The following is a 21687-nucleotide window of genomic DNA, read 5'->3' on the forward strand; positions in this document are numbered from 1 at the left end:
AAGGCTGTGGCGGCTATGACATTTTGTCACCCGGTTATTGTCATGCAAAAGATTCCGTGCCATTATTTTATATTCTATGAGTTTCTAGTAAGAATATAATTGAACTTAGCTGAATAAAATAGAAAGGACATTTTTCCCATTCTAGAGTGAGAGTGTACATATGAACAGGCTATGTTGAGCATAAAAGTCATTTGAAACAGGGTCCTGTAAACTAGATTCAGAGTTATTTGGCAACTTTAGTTGTGAATGATTACAAACCTTAGAATGTTTTAAAAGTCTTAACATATATGGGCTGCAAGATGCGACTATAGACTGTCGATGAGTTGAGAAAGTCAAAAAAGAAGAAGCTTGTGCTCTGTTCCTTTCCTCAGGCTGCACACGCTGTTCTCTCATCAAGTGATCATAATTTTCACCCATCAGACTATTCTTAATTTAATTGAGTCTTTATTAAACATGTAAAATTACTTTTCAATTTAGACCCGTTATCAAATGGGAAGGAACAGGGGCAAAAATACACGTATGCACTCGAATATGCACTGATACACACGCACACACACTACATGTGTCAGCGTCGTGTGTGTATAGGTGGCAAGGAAGTCAGGCGCAGGAGAGTCGAAATAGAGTGTAAATGGAGTCTTTTAATAACTGTCCACAGAACATGCTCCATAACACTAAAAACATGGGTACGAGGACCCGTCGCGCACCAATACAACAAATAAAACAACACTGACAATAAAACAATCTCTGACAAAGACATGAGGGGAAACAGAGGGTTAAATACACAACAGTTAATTAATGGGATTGGAACCAGGTGTGTGGGAAGACAAGACAAAACCAATGGAAAATGAAAAATAGATCAATGATGGCTAGAAGACCGGTGACGTCGAACGCCGAGCACCGCCCGAACAAGGAGAGGCAACGACTTCGGCAGAAGTCGTGACAACATGTTAAAGGTTTTTAAATGTATGTAAATTGTAGTCTTTTCCACTGTGTGAGGAGCATGCAGCCTCTCGCTGTGGAACAGGTGATATACTGCCCAAATATACTGCCCAAATATACTGCCCAAATATACTGCCCAAATATACTGCCCAAATATGCCAGGGGCTCTCTAACCCTGTTCCTGCTGCTACCCAGTGTTTGATTTGGGAAACCAAATTAAATCTGTTCCGTGACATCGATAGGAACATGTTTTCACAATGAAAAACATTTAATTAAACTGTTTACAGCCCCTCTCTCTGCGTGCTGGAGAAAGGAATGAAGGAGAGAGAGGAGGAGATGGAAACGCGTGGTGGTGAGATATTCTGTCGCTAAAGGTAATGTGCCAGCATATTCATTATCTGAAAATGTAAAAAAAAAATGCCCTAACACTAGGCTTTTCAAAATCCAATACAAGATCACTATAATCTAGGCTAACTCTGCACAATAATGAACCAAAAGTGTTGCCGAGGCCTATAAGATATCTCCCAGACTGGAGCGTAAGGTAACCAGTCCATCCAGTATGCATTGTCCACACTCAAAGGTGATTACTATAATTTAATTTATATATATATATATATATATACAGTGGGGAGAACAAGTATTTAATACACTGCCGATTTTGCAGGTTTTCCTACTTACAAAGCATGTAGAGGTCTGTAATTTTTTTATCATAGGTACACTTCAACTGTGAGAGACAGAATCTAAAACAAAAATCCAGAAAATCACATTCTATGATTTTTAATTAATTAATTTGCATTTTATTGCATGACATAAGTATTTGATCACCCACCAACCAGTAAGAATTCCGGCTCTCACAGACCTGTTCGTTTTTCTTTAAGAAGCCCTCCTGTTCTCCACTCATTACCTGTAATAACTGCACCTGTTTGAACTTGTTACCTGTATAAAAGACACCTGTCAACACACTCAATCAAACAGACTCCAACCTCTCCAAAATGGCCAAGAACAGAGAGCTGTGTAAGGACAGGGATAAAATTGTAGACCTGCACAAGGCTGGGATGGGCTACAGGACAATAGGTAAGCAGCTTGGTGAGAAGGCAACAACTGTTGGTGCAATTATTAGAAAATGGAAGAAGTTCAAGATGACTGTCAATCACCCTCGATCTGGGGCTCCATGCAAGTTCTCACCACGTGGGGTATCAATGATCATGAGGAAGGTGAGGGATCAGCCCAGATCTACACAGCAGGACCTGGTCAATGACCTGAAGAGAGCTGGGACCACAGTCTCAAAGAAAACCATTAGTAACACACTACGCCGTCATGGATTAAAATCCTGCAGCGCACGCAAGGTCCCCTGCTCAAGCCAGCGCATGTCCAGGCCCGTCTGAAGTTTGCCAATGACCATCTGGATGATCCAGAGGATGAATGGGAAAAGGTCATGTGGTCTGATGAGACAAAAATAGAGCTTTTTGGTCTAAACTCCACTCGCCGTGTTTGGAGGAAGAAGAAGGATGAGTACAACCCCAAGAACACCATCCCAACCGTGAAGCATGGATGTGGAAACATCATTCTTTGGGGATGCTTTTCTGCAAAGGGGACAGGACGACTGCACCGTATTGAGGGGAGGATGGATGGTGCCATGTATCGTGAGATCTTGGCCAACAACCTCCTTCCCTCAGTAAGAGCATTGAAGATGGGTCGTGGCTGGGTCTTCCAGCATGACAACGACCCGAAACACACAGCCAGGGCAACTAAGGAGTGGCACCGTAAGAAGCATCTCAAGGTCCTGGAATTCTCGTGGGAATTCCACTAATGGACTGTATGTAGCCAAATGTACCTGCTGCTTATTCCGTTTGCTCGAAAGTTGATTAATGGTTAAAAAAATGTAAGGCTCGCATCCATAGAGACAAATACCAGCTCTACTGGTAGTACTACTACCACCAGCAGTACTACACCTGCACCTGTCAATGACACAAGTTGTTCTGCATCCATAGAGACAAATACCAGCTCTACTGGTAGTACTACTACCACCAGCAGTACTACACCTGCACCTTTCACCTTTCAACGACACAAGTTGTTCTGCTTCCACGAGCACATCCAATGCTAGCATCAGTAATTCTACATTTGTTGTTAGCCCAGCTAGCATGGACACTGACATTTGTGAATCTGATGCAGCCGAAGAGCTACTGCCCCCTTACCCGGGAAAGCACCAAGCTACTGCCCCCTTACCCAGGAAAGCACCGAACAACAGACAGGGACGTCGGACCATAAAAGATGCGCAAATATGATGAGAACTATTAATTTTGGGTTCACTTATATTGGGAGTAGTGCTTTTCCTCAGCCACGGTGTGTTATATGTGCAAAAGTACTATGTCACAACTCAATGAAACCTTCACTCTTTTAGAAACAAAACATGCCAATTTGAAAAATAAACCACAGGAGTTTTTTGAGCGAGAAATAAGATGACTTTCGAGTACTAAGATGTATAAAAGCAACAGATACCGTTCATAAGAAGGGGCTAGAAGCATCTTATATGATGAGCTACCGAGTGGCTAGGACAGGCAAGCCCCATACTATTGAGGAGGGGTGGCTAGGACAGGCAAGCACCATACTATTGAGGACGACTTAATTCTTCCTGCTGCCACGGATATGGCTGGGACAATGCTGGGGGAAAAGGCCCCAAAAAACTATACAGACAATGACTTCATCAAACAACACTGTTTCACAACGCTTCAGTGACATGGCAGGACATGTTTTGAAACAATTACTGCTTCGCATACAAGCCAGGGAATTACATGTGTTACAGCTGGATGAGTCAACAGACGTGGCGGGCCTGGCACAGCTCTTGGGATATGTCCGTTACGTTTAAGGGGGGGGGGGGGGGGGGGTCAATTAAGGAAGACATCCTCTTCTGCAAACCACTGGAAACCAGGACAACATGAGAATATTTTTAAAAGTACTGGACAGCTTTGTGATAAATGGACTTTGGTGGTCCAGATGTGTTGGTATCTACTGATGGAGCAAAAGCCATGACAGAGAGACATAGTGGACTGGTAACATGCAAGCAGTTGCTCCCGACGCCCCTTAGCTACACCGCAGCATCCACCGAGAGGCTCTTGCTGCCAAGGGAATGCCTGACAGCTTGAAAGATGTTTTGGACACTACAGAGAAAATGGTTAACTTTGTTAAAGCAAGGCCCCTGAACTCTCGTGTATTTTCTGCACTATGCAATGATATGGGCAGTGACCATGTAATGCTTTTACAACATACAGAAGTGCGCTGGTTATCAAGGGGCAAAGTATTGACACATTTTTAAAAATTGAGAGACGAGCTTAAAGTTTTCTTTACTGACCATCATTTTCACTTGTCTGACCGCTTGCATGAGGACAAGTTTCTCACACGACTGGCCTGTCTGGGTGATGTTTTTTCTCGCCTGAATGATCTGAATCTAGGATTACAAGGACTCTCCACAACTATATTCAATGTGCAGGACAGACTGTGTGGAAAATGATTTAAGACTGAGACTCTCTCCAGTACAACCCAACATTGCCGAGTTATGTGCATCTTTTCAAGCACACCCTTCTCATTAACCTGTGATGAATTATTCGCAAATTGTGGATGAACAAATAAAGTTTTATATGTAAGATGGTTAAATAAAGAGCAAAATGATTGATTATTATTCTATTATTATTTGTGCCTGGTCCTATAAGAGCTCTTTGTCTCTTCCCATGAGCCAGGTTGTGACAAAAACTCACACTCATTCTTATGTTTAATAAATCTATCATATAGTGTGTGTGTGGCAGGCTTACAATGAAAAAAACAACATTTGAGAGTGCGCTGACCCTGGTGATAGAGGGGGTACAGCTGACCCTGGTGATAGAGGGGGTACAGCTGACCCTGGTGATAGAGGGGGTACAGCTGACCATGGTGCTAGAGGGGGTACAGCTGACCCTGGTGATAGAGGGGGTACAGCTGACCCTGGTGCTAGAGGGGGTACGCAGCTGGAGGTTGAATGTTTGAAGGGGTACGGAAGTATAAAAAGTTTGGGTACCACTGGGCTAGACCAATTATGTAGCAAAGACATCTTAAAACCTCTTACTTCTACCCCCTCCTTTTTCGAACATTCTGTTAAAAATCGCGCAACTTTTCAGCGTCCTGCTACTCATGCCAGGAATATAGTATATGCATATGATTAGTATGTGTGGATAGAAAACACTCTGAAGTTTCTAAAACTGGTTAAATCACGGCTGTGACTATAACAGATTGTGTGTTTCATTGAAAAACGCAAGAAAAACTGCTCTCTGAAAGCTAAAAATAATTTCCATAAGTCACTTTCATGGGTTGTTAAAAGAGGACAAAATGTAATATCGACCTGCATGCAATTCATACAAATTCCACACGATGTCGCCATTGTCGTCATTTTCAATTGAATTTTTTGTTGGAAAATCCAAGTATCTGGCATTCGTTTCTTCCAGTCTCCACCAGGACGCTGTAAATGTGGACAATGGCAGCCATCGATTTGCAGACGAGAAGCTATTGAATATACATCGCCCTGTAATCATTTTGATAGATTATAAACGTTTACTAATACCTAAAGTTGGATTACAAAAGGATTTCGAAGTGTTTTGTGAAAGTTTATCGTCGACTTTTTTAATTTAAAAAAATGATGCAGCGTTAAAAAACGATGTTTTTTTCTGAATGACACAGCTTCCATAGAAAGCTATTTTGGGTATATATTACCGATTTAAACGAAAAAAAGACCCAATAGTGATGTTTATGGGGCATATAGGAGTGCCAAGAAAGAAGCTCGTCAAAGGTAATGAATGTTTTATATTTTATTTCTGCGTTTTGTGCTGCGTCGGATAAGCAGAGTCTTTGTTTACGTCGCATTCAGGCATTTTCAGGTGGTGCATGCTATCAGATAATACCTTCTCATGCTTTCGCCGAAAAGCATTTTAAAAATCTGACTTGTTGGCTAGGTTCACAACGAGTGTAGCTTTAATTCAATACCCTGCTTGTGAATTTTGATCAAGGTTTGAGTTTAAACGAGTACATTTAGCATTTAGCGTAGCGCATTTGCATTTCCAGGTGCCTACTTGAGACATATGCGCCTCAAGTAGAATCAAGAAGTTAAATCTGTTTGTTTTATGTTTTTCAGCCATGCATTATATGCGGTAGGCTATGTATTGTATAACAGCACAATCATTATCTTATTTCAGTTTTTTGGGGTAGGCTCATGCAGTGCCTTCAGAAAGTATTCATACCCCTTGACTTATTCCACATTTTGTTGTGTAACAGCCTGAATTCAAAATTGATTAAATCGATTTTTTCCCCCGTCACCGATCTACACACAATACCACATAATGACAAAGTGAAAATATTTATTGAAAATGAAATAATGAAATATCTCATTTCCATAAGAATTCAGACTTCTGAGCCAATAATTTGTAGAAGCACCTTTGGCAGCTATTACAGCTGACTTTCTGGGTAAGTCTCTCAGAGTGATTACAGCTGTGAGTCTTTCTGGGTAAGTCTCTCAGAGCGATTACAGCTGTGAGTGTTTCCTGGTAAGTCTCTCAGAGCGATTACAGCTGTGAGTCTTTCTGGGTAAGTCTCTCAGAGTGATTACAGCTGTGAGTCTTTCTGGGTAAGTCTCTCAGAGTGATTACAGCTGTGAGTCTTTCTGTGTAAGTCTCTCAGAGCGATTACAGCTGTAAGTGTTTCTGGGTAAGTCTCTCAGAGCGATTACAGTTGTGAGTGTTTCCTGGTAAGTCTCTCAGAGCGATTACAGCTGTGAGTGTTTCTGGGTAAATCTCTCAGAGCGATTACAGCTGTGAGTGTTTCCTGGTAAGTATCTCAGAGCGATTACAGCTGTGAGTGTTTCCTGGTAAGTCTCTAAGAGTGATTACAGCTGTGGGTGTTTCCTGGTAAGTCTCTCAGAGCGATTACAGCTGTGAGTGTTTCCTGGTAAGTCTCTAAGAGCGATTACAGCTGTGAGTGTTTCCTGGTAAGTCTCTAAGAGCGATTACAGCTGTGAGTGTTTCCTGGTAAGTCTCTAAGAGCTTTCCACATCTGGATTGTGAACATTTGCCCATTATTCTTTTCAAAATTCTTCAAACTCTGATTGGTTGTTGATCATTGCTTGACAACCATTTTCAGGTCTTGCCATAGACTTTAAAGTAGATTTAAGACAAAACTGTAACTCTGCCACTCAGGAACATAGACTGTCTTCTTGGTAAACAACTCCAATGTAGATTTGTCCTTGTGTTTTAGGTCATTGTCCTGCTGAAAGGTGAATTAATCTCCCAGTGTCTGGTGGAAAGCAGACTGAACCAGGTTTTCTTCTAGGATTTTGCCTGTGCTTAGTTTCATTACGTTTATTTTTTATCCTGAAAAACTCCCCAGTACTTAACGATTACAAGCATACCCATAACATGATGCAGCCACCACTATGCTTGAAAATATGGAGAGTGGTACTCAGTAATGTGTTGTATTGAATTTGCCCCAACCATAGCCACATTCTTTACAGTATTATTTTAGTGCCTTGTTACAAACAGGATGCAAGTTTTGGAATATTTTTATTCTGTACAGGCTTCCTTCTCTTCACTCTGTCAATTAGGTTAGTATTGTGGAGTGACTGCAATGTTGTTGATCCATCCTCAGTTTTCTCCTATTAGAGCCATTAAACTCTATATCTGTTTTAAAGTCATCATTGGCGAAAACCTTGAGCGGTTTCCTTCCTCTCCAGCAACTGAGTTAGGAAGGACGCCTGTATTTTTGTAGTGACTGGGTGTATTGATACACAATCCAAAGGGTAATTAATATTCAATGTCTGTTGTTTTTTTTACCCATCTACCAATAGGTGCCCTTCATTGCGAAGCATTGGAAAACCTCCCTGGTCTTTGTGGTTGAATCTGTTTTTGAAATTCTATCTGTATGTGTGTGTGTTATAGCGTGTGTATAACAGTACCTATCGAAGTCTCCGTTGCACAGTGCTCTGACAGGGATGGCGATGGCCTGCCACACTGGGTTTAGAGTGTTCTTCACAACCTCCGTCTTGTGGCAGATAGTAAACCTGGACAGACGGAAGAATGAACACAGCCTGACAACAACTTCCCCAACACCTAGCACCTACTTAACTCTATCCCCAACTTCCCCAACACCTAGCACATACTTAACTCTATCCCTAACACAACTTCCCCAACACCTAGCACCTACTTAACTCTATCCCTAACACAACTTCCCCAACACCTAGCACCTACTTAACTCTATCCCCCAACTTCCCCAACACCTAGTACCTACTTAACTCTATCCCCAACTTCCCCAACACCTAGCACCTACTTAACTCTATCCCCAACTTCCCCAACACCTAGCACCTACTTAACTCTATCCCTAACACAACTTCCCCAACACCTAGCACCTACTTAACTCTATCCTCAACTTCCCCAACACCTAGCACCTACTTAACTCTATCCCTAACTTCCCCAACACCTAACACCTACTTAACTCTATCCTCAACTTCCCCAACACCTAGCACCTACTTAACTCTATCCTCAACTTCCCCAACACCTAGCACCTACTTAACTCTATCCTCAACTTCCCCAACACCTAGCACCTACTTAACTCTATCCTCAACTTCCCCAACACCTAGCACCTACTTAACTCTATCCCTAACACAACTTCCCCAACACCTAGCACCTACTTAACTCTATCCCTAACACAACTTCCCCAACACCTAGCACCTACTTAACTCTATCCCCAACTTCCCCAACACCTAGCACATACTTAACTCTATCCCTAACACAACTTCCCCAACACCTAGCACCTACTTAACTCTATCCCTAACACAACTTCCCCAACACCTAGCACCTACTTAACTCTATCCCCCAACTTCCCCAACACCTAGTACCTACTTAACTCTATCCCCAACTTCCCCAACACCTAGCACCTACTTAACTCTATCCCCAACTTCCCCAACACCTAGCACCTACTTAACTCTATCCCTAACACAACTTCCCCAACACCTAGCACCTACTTAACTCTATCCTCAACTTCCCCAACACCTAGCACCTACTTAACTCTATCCCTGACACAACTTCCCCAACACCTAGCACCTACTTAACTCTATCCTCAACTTCCCCAACACCTAGCACCTACTTAACTCTATCCCTAACACAACTTCCCCAACACCTAACACCTACTTAACTCTACAATGGATATAGTTTTGTTTGACGACTTAGCTAAACATTTAAATATATAGTTAAAAACATACATTAGGAAAGTATTCAGACCCCTTGACTTTTTCCACATTTTGTTACGTTACAGACTTATTCTAAAATGGTTCTAATAGTCCTGCCCCCCTTATCAATTTACACACAATACCCCATAATAGCATAGTAAAAACTGATTTTAAGAATTGTTTGCAAATGTATAATGATTAAAAAAAACAACTGAAATATCACATTTACATAAGTATTCAGACCCTTTACTCAGTACTTTGTTTAAGCACCTTTGGAAGTGATTACATTCTCGAGTCTTCTTGGGTATGACTCTACAAGGTTGGCACACCTGTATTTGGGGAGTTTCTCCCATTCTTCTCTGGAGATCCTCTCAAGTTCTGTCAGGTTGGATGGGGAACGTCTCTACACAGCTATTTTCAGGTCTCTCCAGAGATGTTTGATCGGTTTCAAGTCCGGGCTCTGTCTGGGCCACTCAAGGACATTCAGAGACTTGTTCCGAAGCCACTCCCGTGTTGTCTTGGCTGTGTGCTTAGGGTTGTTGTCCTGTTGGAAGGTGAATCTTCACCCCAGTCTGAGGTCCTGAGTGCTCTGGAGGAGGTTTTCATCAAGGATCTCTCTGTACTTTTCATCTTTCCCTCAATCCTAACTAGTCTCCCAGTCCATGCCGCTGAAAAACATCCCCACAGCATGATGCTGCCACCACCATGCTTCACTTCACCTTAGGGATTGTGCCAGGATTCCTCCAGATGTGGCGCTTGGCATTCAGGCCAAAGAGTTCAATCTTGGTTTCATCAGACCAGAGAATCTTGTGTCTCATGGTCTGAGAGTCCTTTAGGTGCCTTTTGGCAAACTCCAAGCGGGCTGTCATGTTCCTTTTACTGAGGAGTGGCTTCCATCTGGCCACTCCACCATAAAGGCCTGATTGGTGGAGTTCTGCATAGATGGTTGTCCTTCTGGAAGGATTTCCCATCTACACAGTGGAACTCTAGAGTTCTGTCAAAACTATGAAATAATACACATGGAATCATGTAGTAAGCTAAAAAGTGTTACACAAATCAAAATATATTTTATGTTTGAGATCCTTCAAATAGCCACCCTTTGCCTTGATGACAGCTTTGCAAACTCTTGGCATTCTCTCAACCAGCTTGATGAGATAGTCACCAGGAATGTTTTTCAATTAACAGGTGTGCCTCCTTAAAAGTTAATTTGTGGAATTTCTTTCCTTAATGCGTTTGAGCCAGTCAGTTGTGTTGTGACAAGGGAGGCTGAATAACGAACTGTGCCCAGGAGCCCAGACCTCCAGGGGGCCTCCCATTAATCATGTTAGTCACTCAGATATCATTAACACCACATCAAATTTGTAGAATTGCAGAAAATGTGCTTCACAACTACACATATTTCTCTCCAACCCATTTCAGGAAACTTGCTTTAAAACTGCAGCATTTTCTCTCCGCCCTATGGTATAATGTGTAGAATTGTAGTAAATAAATGTAATATTTTCTCTCCGCCTGTCAAGAGGTGGGGCCACTACAACATTTTGCCCTCATACTTCTCTTTGGTAAAACAGTAGATTAGAACCAGAAAACAAACAGAAAAACAGGAATGAAGAACTCACGTTCCATCCTCGTTACTCCGGTAGAAGACCAGGAACGGGTCCGACTTCCCAAAGAAGTCTTTCCTGTCCAGCTTGTGGGCACAGAACTGCATGGTGGCAACTTCCTGGAGCAGAGAAAGAGAGAGAGAGGAAGAGGGAGAAAGAGAGAGGGGGGGGGCAGAGAGAGGGGGGACAGAGAGAGGGGGGGCAGAGAGAGAGGGAAAGAGGGAGAAAGAAGGAGGGGCAGAGAGAGAGGGGAAGAGGGCGAAAGAGAGAGAGAGAGAGGGAGGAGGGGCAGAGAGAGGGAGGGCAGAGAAGGGGGGGGCAGAGAGAGAGTGAGGGGGACAGAGAGAGAGAGAGAGAGAGAGAGAGAGATGGAGGGTTGGAGATGGAGGGAGGCAGAGCGAGAGAGAGTGAGAGGGACAGAGAGAGAGAGAGAGAGAGAGAGAGAGAGAGAGAGATGGAGGGTGGGAGATGGAGGGAGGCAGAGCGAGAGAGGACCAAGAGAGAGAAGGCGAGAAATAGACAGAGAGAGGGGACAGAGAGGGAGAGAGAGGAGACATTACATTGTAAATCTCCAGTAGGATTGCAGGTTCTCTGTATGCTTCCTGTTGTGTTTTGTATATGGTGTCTTGTGCCAAGATATAAAAGCACTGAACGACCAAATAAACCCATTAGCTGCATCCTAATAAGCAACACACCACAGCAGCACCGCATAGCCAGTGAGCCCTGATTTTCAAATCCAAAATCCTAGCTAAAAAACAGACACATTAATAATTATTACTCGAGTCGTGTCCTGCATTCAAAACCAGGAGTATCGAAAAGCAGCGTTTAAAATGTAATGTGCAACCTTGTGGTTGTGAAGGTTGTGATTACAGCCCTAAATGCCTGAGAGTGCATACAAAATGGGGCTCTGAAATAGAATAGGTTTAGAAAATGAAAATGGCCTTTATGTCTCTGTATGGAGGGTGGGATAGAGGGGGTTTAGTTCAGCTAATGATACATTTTAAAGCCTGGTATTATTATCATAATCACACTCATTCTGGCAGCATTTAAGTGTTCACGCAACGCCATTATGGAGACAATGGGTACGTCCCAAATTGTACCCCATTTCCTACGTAGAGCACTCCTTTTGACCTCGGCCAATAGGGTGTCCCACACGGCTCTAATCGGAAGTAGCGCACTGTTAGAGACAAGCGTGCTATTTGGTACACATTAAAATGAATGCGCCCCAACCCCATAATGGCTGTATTGTATGTAATGTCTGTAATGGCTGGAATGGCTGTGCTGCCAGCGTAATGGCTATGCTGCCAGTGTAATGGCTGTAATGGCTGTGCTGCCAGCGTAATGGCTGTGCTGCCAGCTTAATGGCTGTGCTGCCAGCGTAATGGCTGTAATGGCTGTGCTGCCAGCGTAATGGCTGTGCTGCCAGCGTAATGGCTGTGCTGCCAGCGTAATGGCTGTAATGGCTGTGCTGCCAGCGTAATGGCTGTAATGGCTGTGCTGCCAGTGTAATGGCTGGAATGGCTGTGCTGCCAGCGTAATGGCTGTGCTGCCAGCATAATGGCTGTGCTGCCAGCATAATGGCTGTAATGGCTGTGCTGCCAGCGTAATGGCTGTGCTGCCAGCGTAATGGCTGTGCTGCCAGCGTAATGGCTGTAATGGCTGTGCTGCCAGCGTAATGGCTGTAATGGCTGTGCTGCCAGCATAATGGCTGGAATGGCTGTGCTGCCAGCTTAATGACTGTAATGGAAAGGGAAAGGGGCATACCTAGTCAGTTGTACAACTGAGTGCATTCAACTGAAATGTGTCTCCGGATCTAACCCAACCCCTTTGAATCAGAGATGTGCGGGGGGCTGCCATAATCGACATCCACGTCTTCGGCACCCGGGGAACTTAATGTCTGTAATGGGTGTGCTGCCAACTAAATGGCTGTAATGGCTGTGCTGCCAACTAAATGGCTGTAATGGCTGTGCTGCCAACTAAATGTCTGTAATGGCTGTGCTGTCAGCGTAATCTTGGTAATGTCTGTAATGGCCGTGCTGCCAGCGTAATGTCTGTAACGGCTGTGCTGCCAGCGTAATGTCTGTAATGGCTTTGTTGCCAGCGTAATGTCTGTAATGGCTGTGCTGCCAGCCTAATGTCTGTAACGGCTGTGCTGCCAGCTTAATGTCTGTAACGGCTGTGCTGCCAGCTTAATGTCTGTAACGGCTGTGCTGCCAGCGTTATGTCTGTAATGGCTGTGCTGCCAGTGTAATGTTGGTAATGTCTGTAATGGCTGTGCTGCCAGCGTAATGTTGGTAATGGCTGTAATGGCTGTGCTGCCAGCGTAATGTCTGTGATGGCTGTAATGTCTGTGCTGCCAGCGTAATGTCTGTAATGTCTGTAATGTCTGTGCTACCAGCGTAATGTCTAATGGCTGTAATGGCTGTGCTGCCAGCGTAATGTCTAATGTCTGTAATGTCTGTAATGTCTGTGCTGCCAGCGTAATGTCTAATGTCTGTAATGGCTATGCTGCCAGCGTAATGTCTGTAACGGCTGTGCTGCCAGCGTAATGTCTTTAACGGCTGTGCTGCCAGTGTAATGTCTGTAACGGCTGTGCTGCCAGTGTAATGTCTGTAACGGCTGTGCTGCCAGCATAATGTCTGTAACGGCTGTGCTGTCAGTGTAATGTTGGTAATGTCTGTAATGGCTGTGCTGCCAGCGTAATGTCTAATGTCTGTAACGGCTGTGCTGCCAGCGTAATGTCTAATGTCTGTAATGGCTGTGCTGCCAGTGTTGGTAATGTCTGTAATGGCTGTGCTATCAGCGTAATGTCGGTAATGGCTGTGCTGCTGGGTGCAGTACATTACAGTACAGTACAGTGTGGTACAGCATAGTATACTACAGTATAATACAGTATAGTGCAGTACAATATAATACATAATATAATACAGTATAAAGCAATACAGTATAATACAGTATAATACAGTATAGTGCAATACAGTATAATACAGTATAATACAGTATTGTGCAGTACAGTACAATACAGTATTATACAGCACCGTGCAGTACAGTACAATACAGTATAATACAGCACAGTATAATACAGCAAAATACAGTACAGAGCAGTACAGTATAATACAGTACAGTGCAGTATGGTATAGTACAATATTACACAGTATAATACAGTATAGTGCAGTACAGTAAAGTACAATATAGTGCAGTAGAGCATAATACAGCATACTGCAGTACAGTACAAGTACAGTACAATACAGTATGGTGCAGTACAGTAGAGTATAATGCAGTACAGTACAATAAAGTATACCGCAGTTTAGTATAATACAGTATAATACAGTATAGTTCAGTACAGTATAATAAAGTATAATACAGTCTAGTTCAGTACAGTATAATACAGTATAATGCAGTACAGTACAGTATAATACAGTATAGTGCAGTACAGAATAATACAGTATAGTGCAGTACAATATACTACAGTATAATACAGTATAGTGCAGTACAATGGAATACGGTTTAGTGCAGTACAGTACAGTATAATACAGTATAGTGCAGTATAATACAGTACAGTGCAGTACAGTATAGTAAAGTATTATACAGTATAAACAATATAGTGCAGTACAGTATAATACAGTATATTACAGTACAGTGCAGTACAGTATAGTACAATTTTACACAGTATAATACAGTATAGTGCAGTACAGTATAATATAGTACAGTGCAGTACAGTGAACTATAATACAGTACAGTGGAGTACAGTATAGTGCAGTACAGTATAATACAGCATAGTGTAGTACAGTACAAGTCAGTACAGTACAATACATTATTGTGCAGTACAGTATATTATTGTACAGTATAATACAGTATAGTACAGGCTAATAAAGTATAGTGCAGTACAGTATAATACAGTATAGTACAGTATAATATGGTAGAGTACAGTAGAGTACAATACATTATAGTGCAGTACAGTACAATATAGTATAGTGTAGTACAGTACAAGTACAAGACAGTACAGTACAATACAGTATATTGCAGTACAGTATAATACAGCATAGTGCAGTACAAGTACAAGACAGTACAGTACAATACAGTATATTGCAGTACAGTATAATACAGCATAGTGCAGTACAGTACAAGTACAATACAGTACAGTACAATACAGCATATTGCAGTATTATACAGTATAATACAGTACAGTGCAGTACAATATAATACAGAATAGTACAATAGAGTGCAGTAGAGTATAATACAGTACAGTGCAGTACAGTACAGTATAATATAGCACAATGCAGTACAGTATAATAAAATATAATACAGTATAGTATTGAGGATGAGACTCCAGCATCTCAATAGGGCACAGTTATCAGATATGAATGAAAGCCCTATTTTCACCAAGTGCTTTCTCAGGGCTTGAAAACATGGTCTCTATCGATCCTCATGACCCACTTCACTCACATCACTCACACACAGTACATCCTCTGACCTGCCCCACAAACCACCACAACCACCACAACCACTGCTCCAGGCCTTGGACAACAGCCCACAACTGGACTCGCAAACCTGGGTTCAACTAGTACTTGTTGACTTTAGCTGCGGTTGATTGAGCTTGCCTAGCACAGTGGAACCAATGAAACCAAGGTTTGCCTTGGCCAGCAGCCCACAACTGGACCAGTATACCTGGGTTCAACTAGTATTTGTTTACTGTGGTTGATTGAGCTTGCCTAGCACAGTGGAACCAATAAAACCGAGGTCTGCCTTGGCCAGCAGCCCACAACTGGACTCGTATACCTGGGTTCAACTAGTATTTGTTTACTGTGGTTGATTGAGCTTGCCTAGCACAGTGAAACCAATGAAACCTAGGTCTGCCTTGGTAAGCTACCTTCCAATATACACACTAACATACTACTTAATAATACAGTATAGAGCAGTACAGTATAGTACAGTATAATACAGTATAATGCAGTAAAGTACAGTATAGAGAAATACAGTATAATACAGTAGTCAGTAAAGTATAATACAGTACAGTGCAGTGCAGTATAATATAGTATAATACAGCATAGTGCAGTAAAGTATTATACAGTATTATACAGTACAGGGCAGTACAGTAGAATACAGTATAGTACAGTATAGTGCAGTACAGTATACTACAGTATAGTGCAGTATAGTATAATACAGTACAGTCAGTAAAGTACAATACAGTATTGTGCAGTACAGTATAATGCAGTACAGTATAATACAGTACAAGTACAAGACATAACAGTACAATACAGTACAGTAAAGTACAGTATAATACAGTATAGTGCAGTATAGTATAAAACAGTATAATATAGTATAGTGCAGTACAGTATAATACAGTATAGTGCAGTACAGTATTATACAGTATAGTGCAGTACAGTAGAATACAGTATTATACCGTACAATACTGTATAGTGCAGTACAGTATAATACAGTATAATACAGTATAGTGCAGTATAGTATAATACAGTATTATACAGTATAGTGTTGTACAATATAATACATGATAATACAGTATAATACAGTATAGTGCAGTACAGTGTAATACAGTATAGTGCAGTACAGTACAGTACAATACAGTATAGTGCAGTATGATACAGTATAGTGCAATACAATATAATACAGTATAGTGCATTACAGTATAATACAGTACACTACAGAACAGTACAGCATAATACAGTATAGGGAAGTGCGGTATAATACAGTATAATACAGTATAGCACAGTATAATACAGTATAGTGCAGTACAATATAATACAGTATAGTGCAGTACAGTATAATAGAGTATAGTGCAATACAGTAGAATACAATATAGTACAGTATAGTGCAGTACAGTATACTACAGTGTAGTTCAGTACAGTACAAGCACAAGACAGAACAGTATATTAAGTACAGTATAGTGCAGTACAGTATAATACAGTATAGTGCAGTACAGTACAATACAGTATAGTGCAGTACAGTATAATACAGTATAGTGCAGTACAGTACAAGCACAAGACAGAACAGTATAGTAAGTACAGCATAGTGCAGTACAGTATAATACAGTATAGTGCACCACAGTATAATACAGTATAATACTGTATAGTATAGAAGATGATGGTCTGCCTTGGCCAGTAGCCCACAACTGGATTAGCAGACCTGGATTCAACTAGTATTTGTTTAATGTGGTTGATTGACCTTGCCTAGCACAGTGGAACCAATGAAACCGAGGTCTGCCTTGGTCAGCAGCCCACAACTCTATCTGGGCTAGAACCTCTGCCTCCTCAAAGCACAGACCCTAAGCTACATTCCATTATACACACTAACATACCATTTAGAATGCACACCAAATACTGCTTTATACCAACATTACTAGTAATACGGACCTTGGAAAGGTACCTGGGAAAGAATATCTGGTGAATGTAATAGTGTAGAATTAAATTAAATGTTTTCTTCCACAAACTGAGCAGCTCTGATTAGCTCTGTAAAAACCAATCAACACAGTTGGAAAAACAAGATTATAATTTTGAAGGTGAGAGAAAAGTTAACTGCTGATTACAACTGTGGTGACTAAATGGACTCAAGACGTTGTATTGCTGTTTTCTCTTCAGACGTAATCACTCTACCAGTTATTATATTGGTGCAATTATCTCTGACTTGGTCTCTGTTTCTGTCTGTGACGAGAGTCGCTGTTGTTGTTGCTGCTGCTGTTGTTGTTGGTGTTGTTGTTGTTCTTGGTTCCAATAGTTTATATATTTCTCTAAGATATTGTCAGTTGGATATGTTCTCTGCAAGGTTTTGTATATTTTCCCTATCTTATGAACACCCTTTTCTGACTCAAATAAGCTTCCCTCAAGGTTCGGATCATTTCCTATGAAATTCTGGACATCAAACAAGTGATCAATTACCTCGATTTGGACAAAAATGTCTACTTCAACGAGTCGGCAGCTCCGGATGTTCTGCGTACTCTGGAACGTGGCAGGGTAGCCTAGTGGTTAGAGCGTTGGACTAGTAACCGGAAGGTTGCAAGTTCAAACCCCAGAGCTGCCAAGGTACAAATTTGTCATTCTGCCCCTGAACAGTTAACTGTGCCTCGATACAATCCTGTGTTGGGGCTCAACGTACAATTCCTTCAAGCCCATGGTTTGGTTGATGCTCTGACATGCACTGTCAACTATGGGACCTTATATAGACAGGTGTGTGCCTTTCAAATCATGTCCAATCAATTGAATTTACCACAGGTGGACTCCAATCAAGTTGTAGAAACATCTGAAGGATGATCAATGGAAACGGAATGCTTCTGAGCTCAATTTCAAGTCTCATAAGCAAAGCGTCTGAATACTTATGTAAATAAGGTATCTGTTTTTTATTTCTAATACATTTGCAAACATTTCTAAAACCCTTGTTTTTGCTTCGTCATTTCGGTGTAGTACGTGTAGATTGATGAGTACCAAAATGTGGAAAAAGTCAAGGAGTCTGAATACTTTCCGAATGCCCCTTGATTTTTCCCACATTTTGGTTTTATACTAATTTTCTGTCTCAATAGCCTCTAAAATATATGTAAACAGACCATAAATGTCTCCGATGTAGTATCCTTGGAAAGCTATGCGTCCTATTATAGTATACAATATCAGTACTTGTTGGATTTACAACTTGTCTAAGTCCTATCATCAACTGATTTCCGCCAGTGTATGGCTGAATGGAATGTATGGCGTATTGGCAGTTCATTTGAAAATGGAATCATTCCTCTAAAACTGGCTGGCTAGCTAGCTAACATACACATTTAGATAAATTCTTCACATTCATTGCTTTAAACAATATCTTCTAACAGCATTGGTAAACCATGGTTGACTAACTCCCTGACCAACATGTCTGACCTTGGGACCATTACAGGTAGGTTTTTGTCCATTCTCGTTTTCAAATTCCTAATTCTATGGTGACACAAGCCATCCTACAGGTTATCCCATTGGGGGTTAGGGGACCAGATGATTGTGGGAACAGCCATCCTACAGGTTATTCCACTGGGGGTTAGGGGACCAGATGATTGTGGGAACAGCCATCCTACAGGTTATCCCACTGGGGGTTAGGGGACCAGATGATTGTGGGAACAGCCATCCTACAGGTTATTCCACTGGGGGTTTGGGGACCAGATGATTGTGGGAACAGCCATCCTACAGGTTATCCCACTGGGGGTTAGGGGACCAGATGATTGTGGGAACAGCCATCCTACAGGTTATACAGGTTATTCCCCAGGTTATTCCACTGGGGGTTTGGGGACCAGATGGTTGTGGGAACAGCCATCCTACAGGTTATTCCACTGGGGGTTTGGGGACCAGATGATTGTGGGAACAGCCATCCTACAGGTTATCCCACTGGGGGTTTGGGGACCAGATGATTGTGGGAACAGCCATCCTACAGGTTATCCCACTGGGGGTTTGGGGACCAGATGATTGTGGGAACAGCCATCCTACAGGTTATTCCACTGGGGGTTTGGGGACCAGATGATTGTGGGAACAGCCATCCTACAGGTTATCCCACTGGGGGTTTGGGGACCAGATGATTGTGGGAACAGCCATCCTACAGGTTATCCCACTGGGGGTTTGGGGACCAGATGATTGTGGGAACAGCCATCCTACAGGTTATCCCATTGGGGGTTAGGGGACCAGATGATTGTGGGAACAGCCATCCTACAGGTTACTGGGGGGGGACCAGATGATTGTGGGAACAGCCATCCTACAGGTTATCCCATTGGGGGTTTGGGGACCAGATGATTGTGGGAACAGCCATCCTACAGGTTATCCCATTGGGGGTTTGGGGACCAGATGATTGTGGGAACAGCCATCCTACAGGTTATCCCATTGGGGGTTTGGGGACCAGATGATTGTGGGAACAGCCATCCTACAGGTTATCCCATTGGGGGTTAGGGGACCAGATGATTGTGGGAACAGCCATCCTACAGGTTATCCCATTGGGGGTTAGGGGACCAGATGATTGTGGGAACAGCCATCCTACAGGTTATCCCATTGGGGGTTTGGGGACCAGATGATTGTGGGAACAGCCATCCTACAAGTTATTCCACTGGGGGTTAGGGGACCAGATGATTGTGGGAACAGCCATCCTACAGGTTATCCCATTGGGGGTTTGGGGACCAGATGATTGTGGGAACAGCCATCCTACAGGTTATCCCATTGGGGGTTTGGGGACCAGATGATTGTGGGAACAGCCATCCTACAGGTTATCCCATTGGGGGTTAGGGGACCAGATGATTGTGGGAACAGCCATCCTACAGGTTATCCCATTGGGGGTTAGGGGACCAGATGATTGTGGGAACAGCCATCCTACAGGTTATCCCATTGGGGGTTTGGGGACCAGATGATTGTGGGAACAGCCATCCTACAGGTTATTCCACTGGGGGTTTGGGGACCAGATGATTGTGGGAACAGCCATCCTACAGGTTATCCCATTGGGGGTTTGGGGACCAGATGATTGTGGGAACAGCCATCCTACAGGTTATCCCATTGGGGGTTTGGGGACCAGATGATTGTGGGAACAGCCATCCTACAGGTTATCCCATTGGGGGTTTGGGGACCAGATGATTGTGGGAACAGCCATCCTACAAGTTATCCACTGGGGGTTTGGGGACCAGATGATTGTGGGAACAGCCATCCTACAGGTTATTCCACTGGGGGTTTGGGGACCAGATGATTGTGGGAACAGCCATCCTACAGGTTATCCCATTGGGGGTTTGGGGACCAGATGATTGTGGGAACAGCCATCCTACAGGTTATCCCATTGGGGGTTTGGGGACCAGATGATTGTGGGAACAGCCATCCTACAGGTTATCCCATTGGGGGTTTGGGGACCAGATGATTGTGGGAACAGCCATCCTACAGGTTATCCACTGGGGGTTTGGGGACAGATGATTTGGGAACAGCCATCCTACAGGTTATCCACTGGGGGTTTGGGGACCAGATGATTGTGGGAACAGCCATCACTGGGGACAGATGTTATCCCACTGGGGGTTTGGGGACCAGATGATTGTGGGAACAGCCATCCTACAGAGTTATACAGGTTATTCCACTGGGGGTTTGGGGACCAGATGATTGTGGGAACAGCCATCCTACAGGTTATCCCTGGGGGTTTGGGGACCAGATGATTGTGGGAACAGCCATCCTACAGGTTATTCCACTGGGGGTTTGGGGACCAGATGATTGTGGGAACAGCCATCCTACAAGTTATCCACTGGGGGTTTGGGGACCAGATGATTGTGGGAACAGCCATCCTACAGGTTATCCCTGGGGGTTTGGGGACCAGATGATTGTGGGAACAGCCATCCTACAGGTTATCCCATTGGGGGTTAGGGGACCAGATGATTGTGGGAACAGCCATCCTACAGGTTATCCCATTGGGGGTTTGGGGACCAGATGATTGTGGGAACAGCCATCCTACAGGTTATCCCATTGGGGGTTTGGGGACCAGATGATTGTGGGAACAGCCATCCTACAAGTTATTCCACTGGGGGTTTGGGGACCAGATGATTGTGGGAACAGCCATCCTACAAGTTATTCCACTGGGGGTTTGGGGACCAGATGATTGTGGGAACAGCCATCCTACAGGTTATCCCATTGGGGGTTTGGGGACCTGATGATTGTGGGAACAGCCATCCTACAGGTTATCCTATTGGGGGTTTGGGGACCAGAGAAGTATTAGTGTGGCGCACCACAGCCTGATGACGATGTTAGAGGAGAATAACACAGCTCAGTATCCACTCTTTCTTCTGTCAGGGACTAGTACCAGGGACTAGTACCAGGGCCTACTTCGAGGGACTACTACCAGGGACTACATCCAAGGACTACTACCAGGGACTACTACCAGGGACTACTTCCAGGGACTACTACCAGGGACTACATCCAGGGACTACTTCCA

General features: G+C 43.2%; 1 protein-coding gene across 3 annotated transcripts in view; it reads right to left on the bottom strand.

Annotated features, from left to right (window-relative positions):
- The window catches only part of LOC139417399 (copine-8-like), a 214340-nt gene that overhangs the window by 59732 nt on the left and 132921 nt on the right, over nt 1-21687 (bottom strand). For all 3 annotated transcript variants that reach the window (XM_071166673.1, XM_071166672.1, XM_071166671.1), the window contains 2 exons: nt 10792-10895; nt 7907-8011 (listed from right to left, as the gene is read on the bottom strand). In XM_071166673.1, coding sequence (XP_071022774.1) covers nt 7907-8011; nt 10792-10895 — 209 coding nt within the window. The remainder of the gene's footprint in view (nt 1-7906; nt 8012-10791; nt 10896-21687) is intronic.

The sequence above is a fragment of the Oncorhynchus clarkii genome, chromosome 9 (assembly GCF_045791955.1).
Source record: "Oncorhynchus clarkii lewisi isolate Uvic-CL-2024 chromosome 9, UVic_Ocla_1.0, whole genome shotgun sequence".
NCBI classification, from domain to species: domain Eukaryota; kingdom Metazoa; phylum Chordata; class Actinopteri; order Salmoniformes; family Salmonidae; genus Oncorhynchus; species Oncorhynchus clarkii.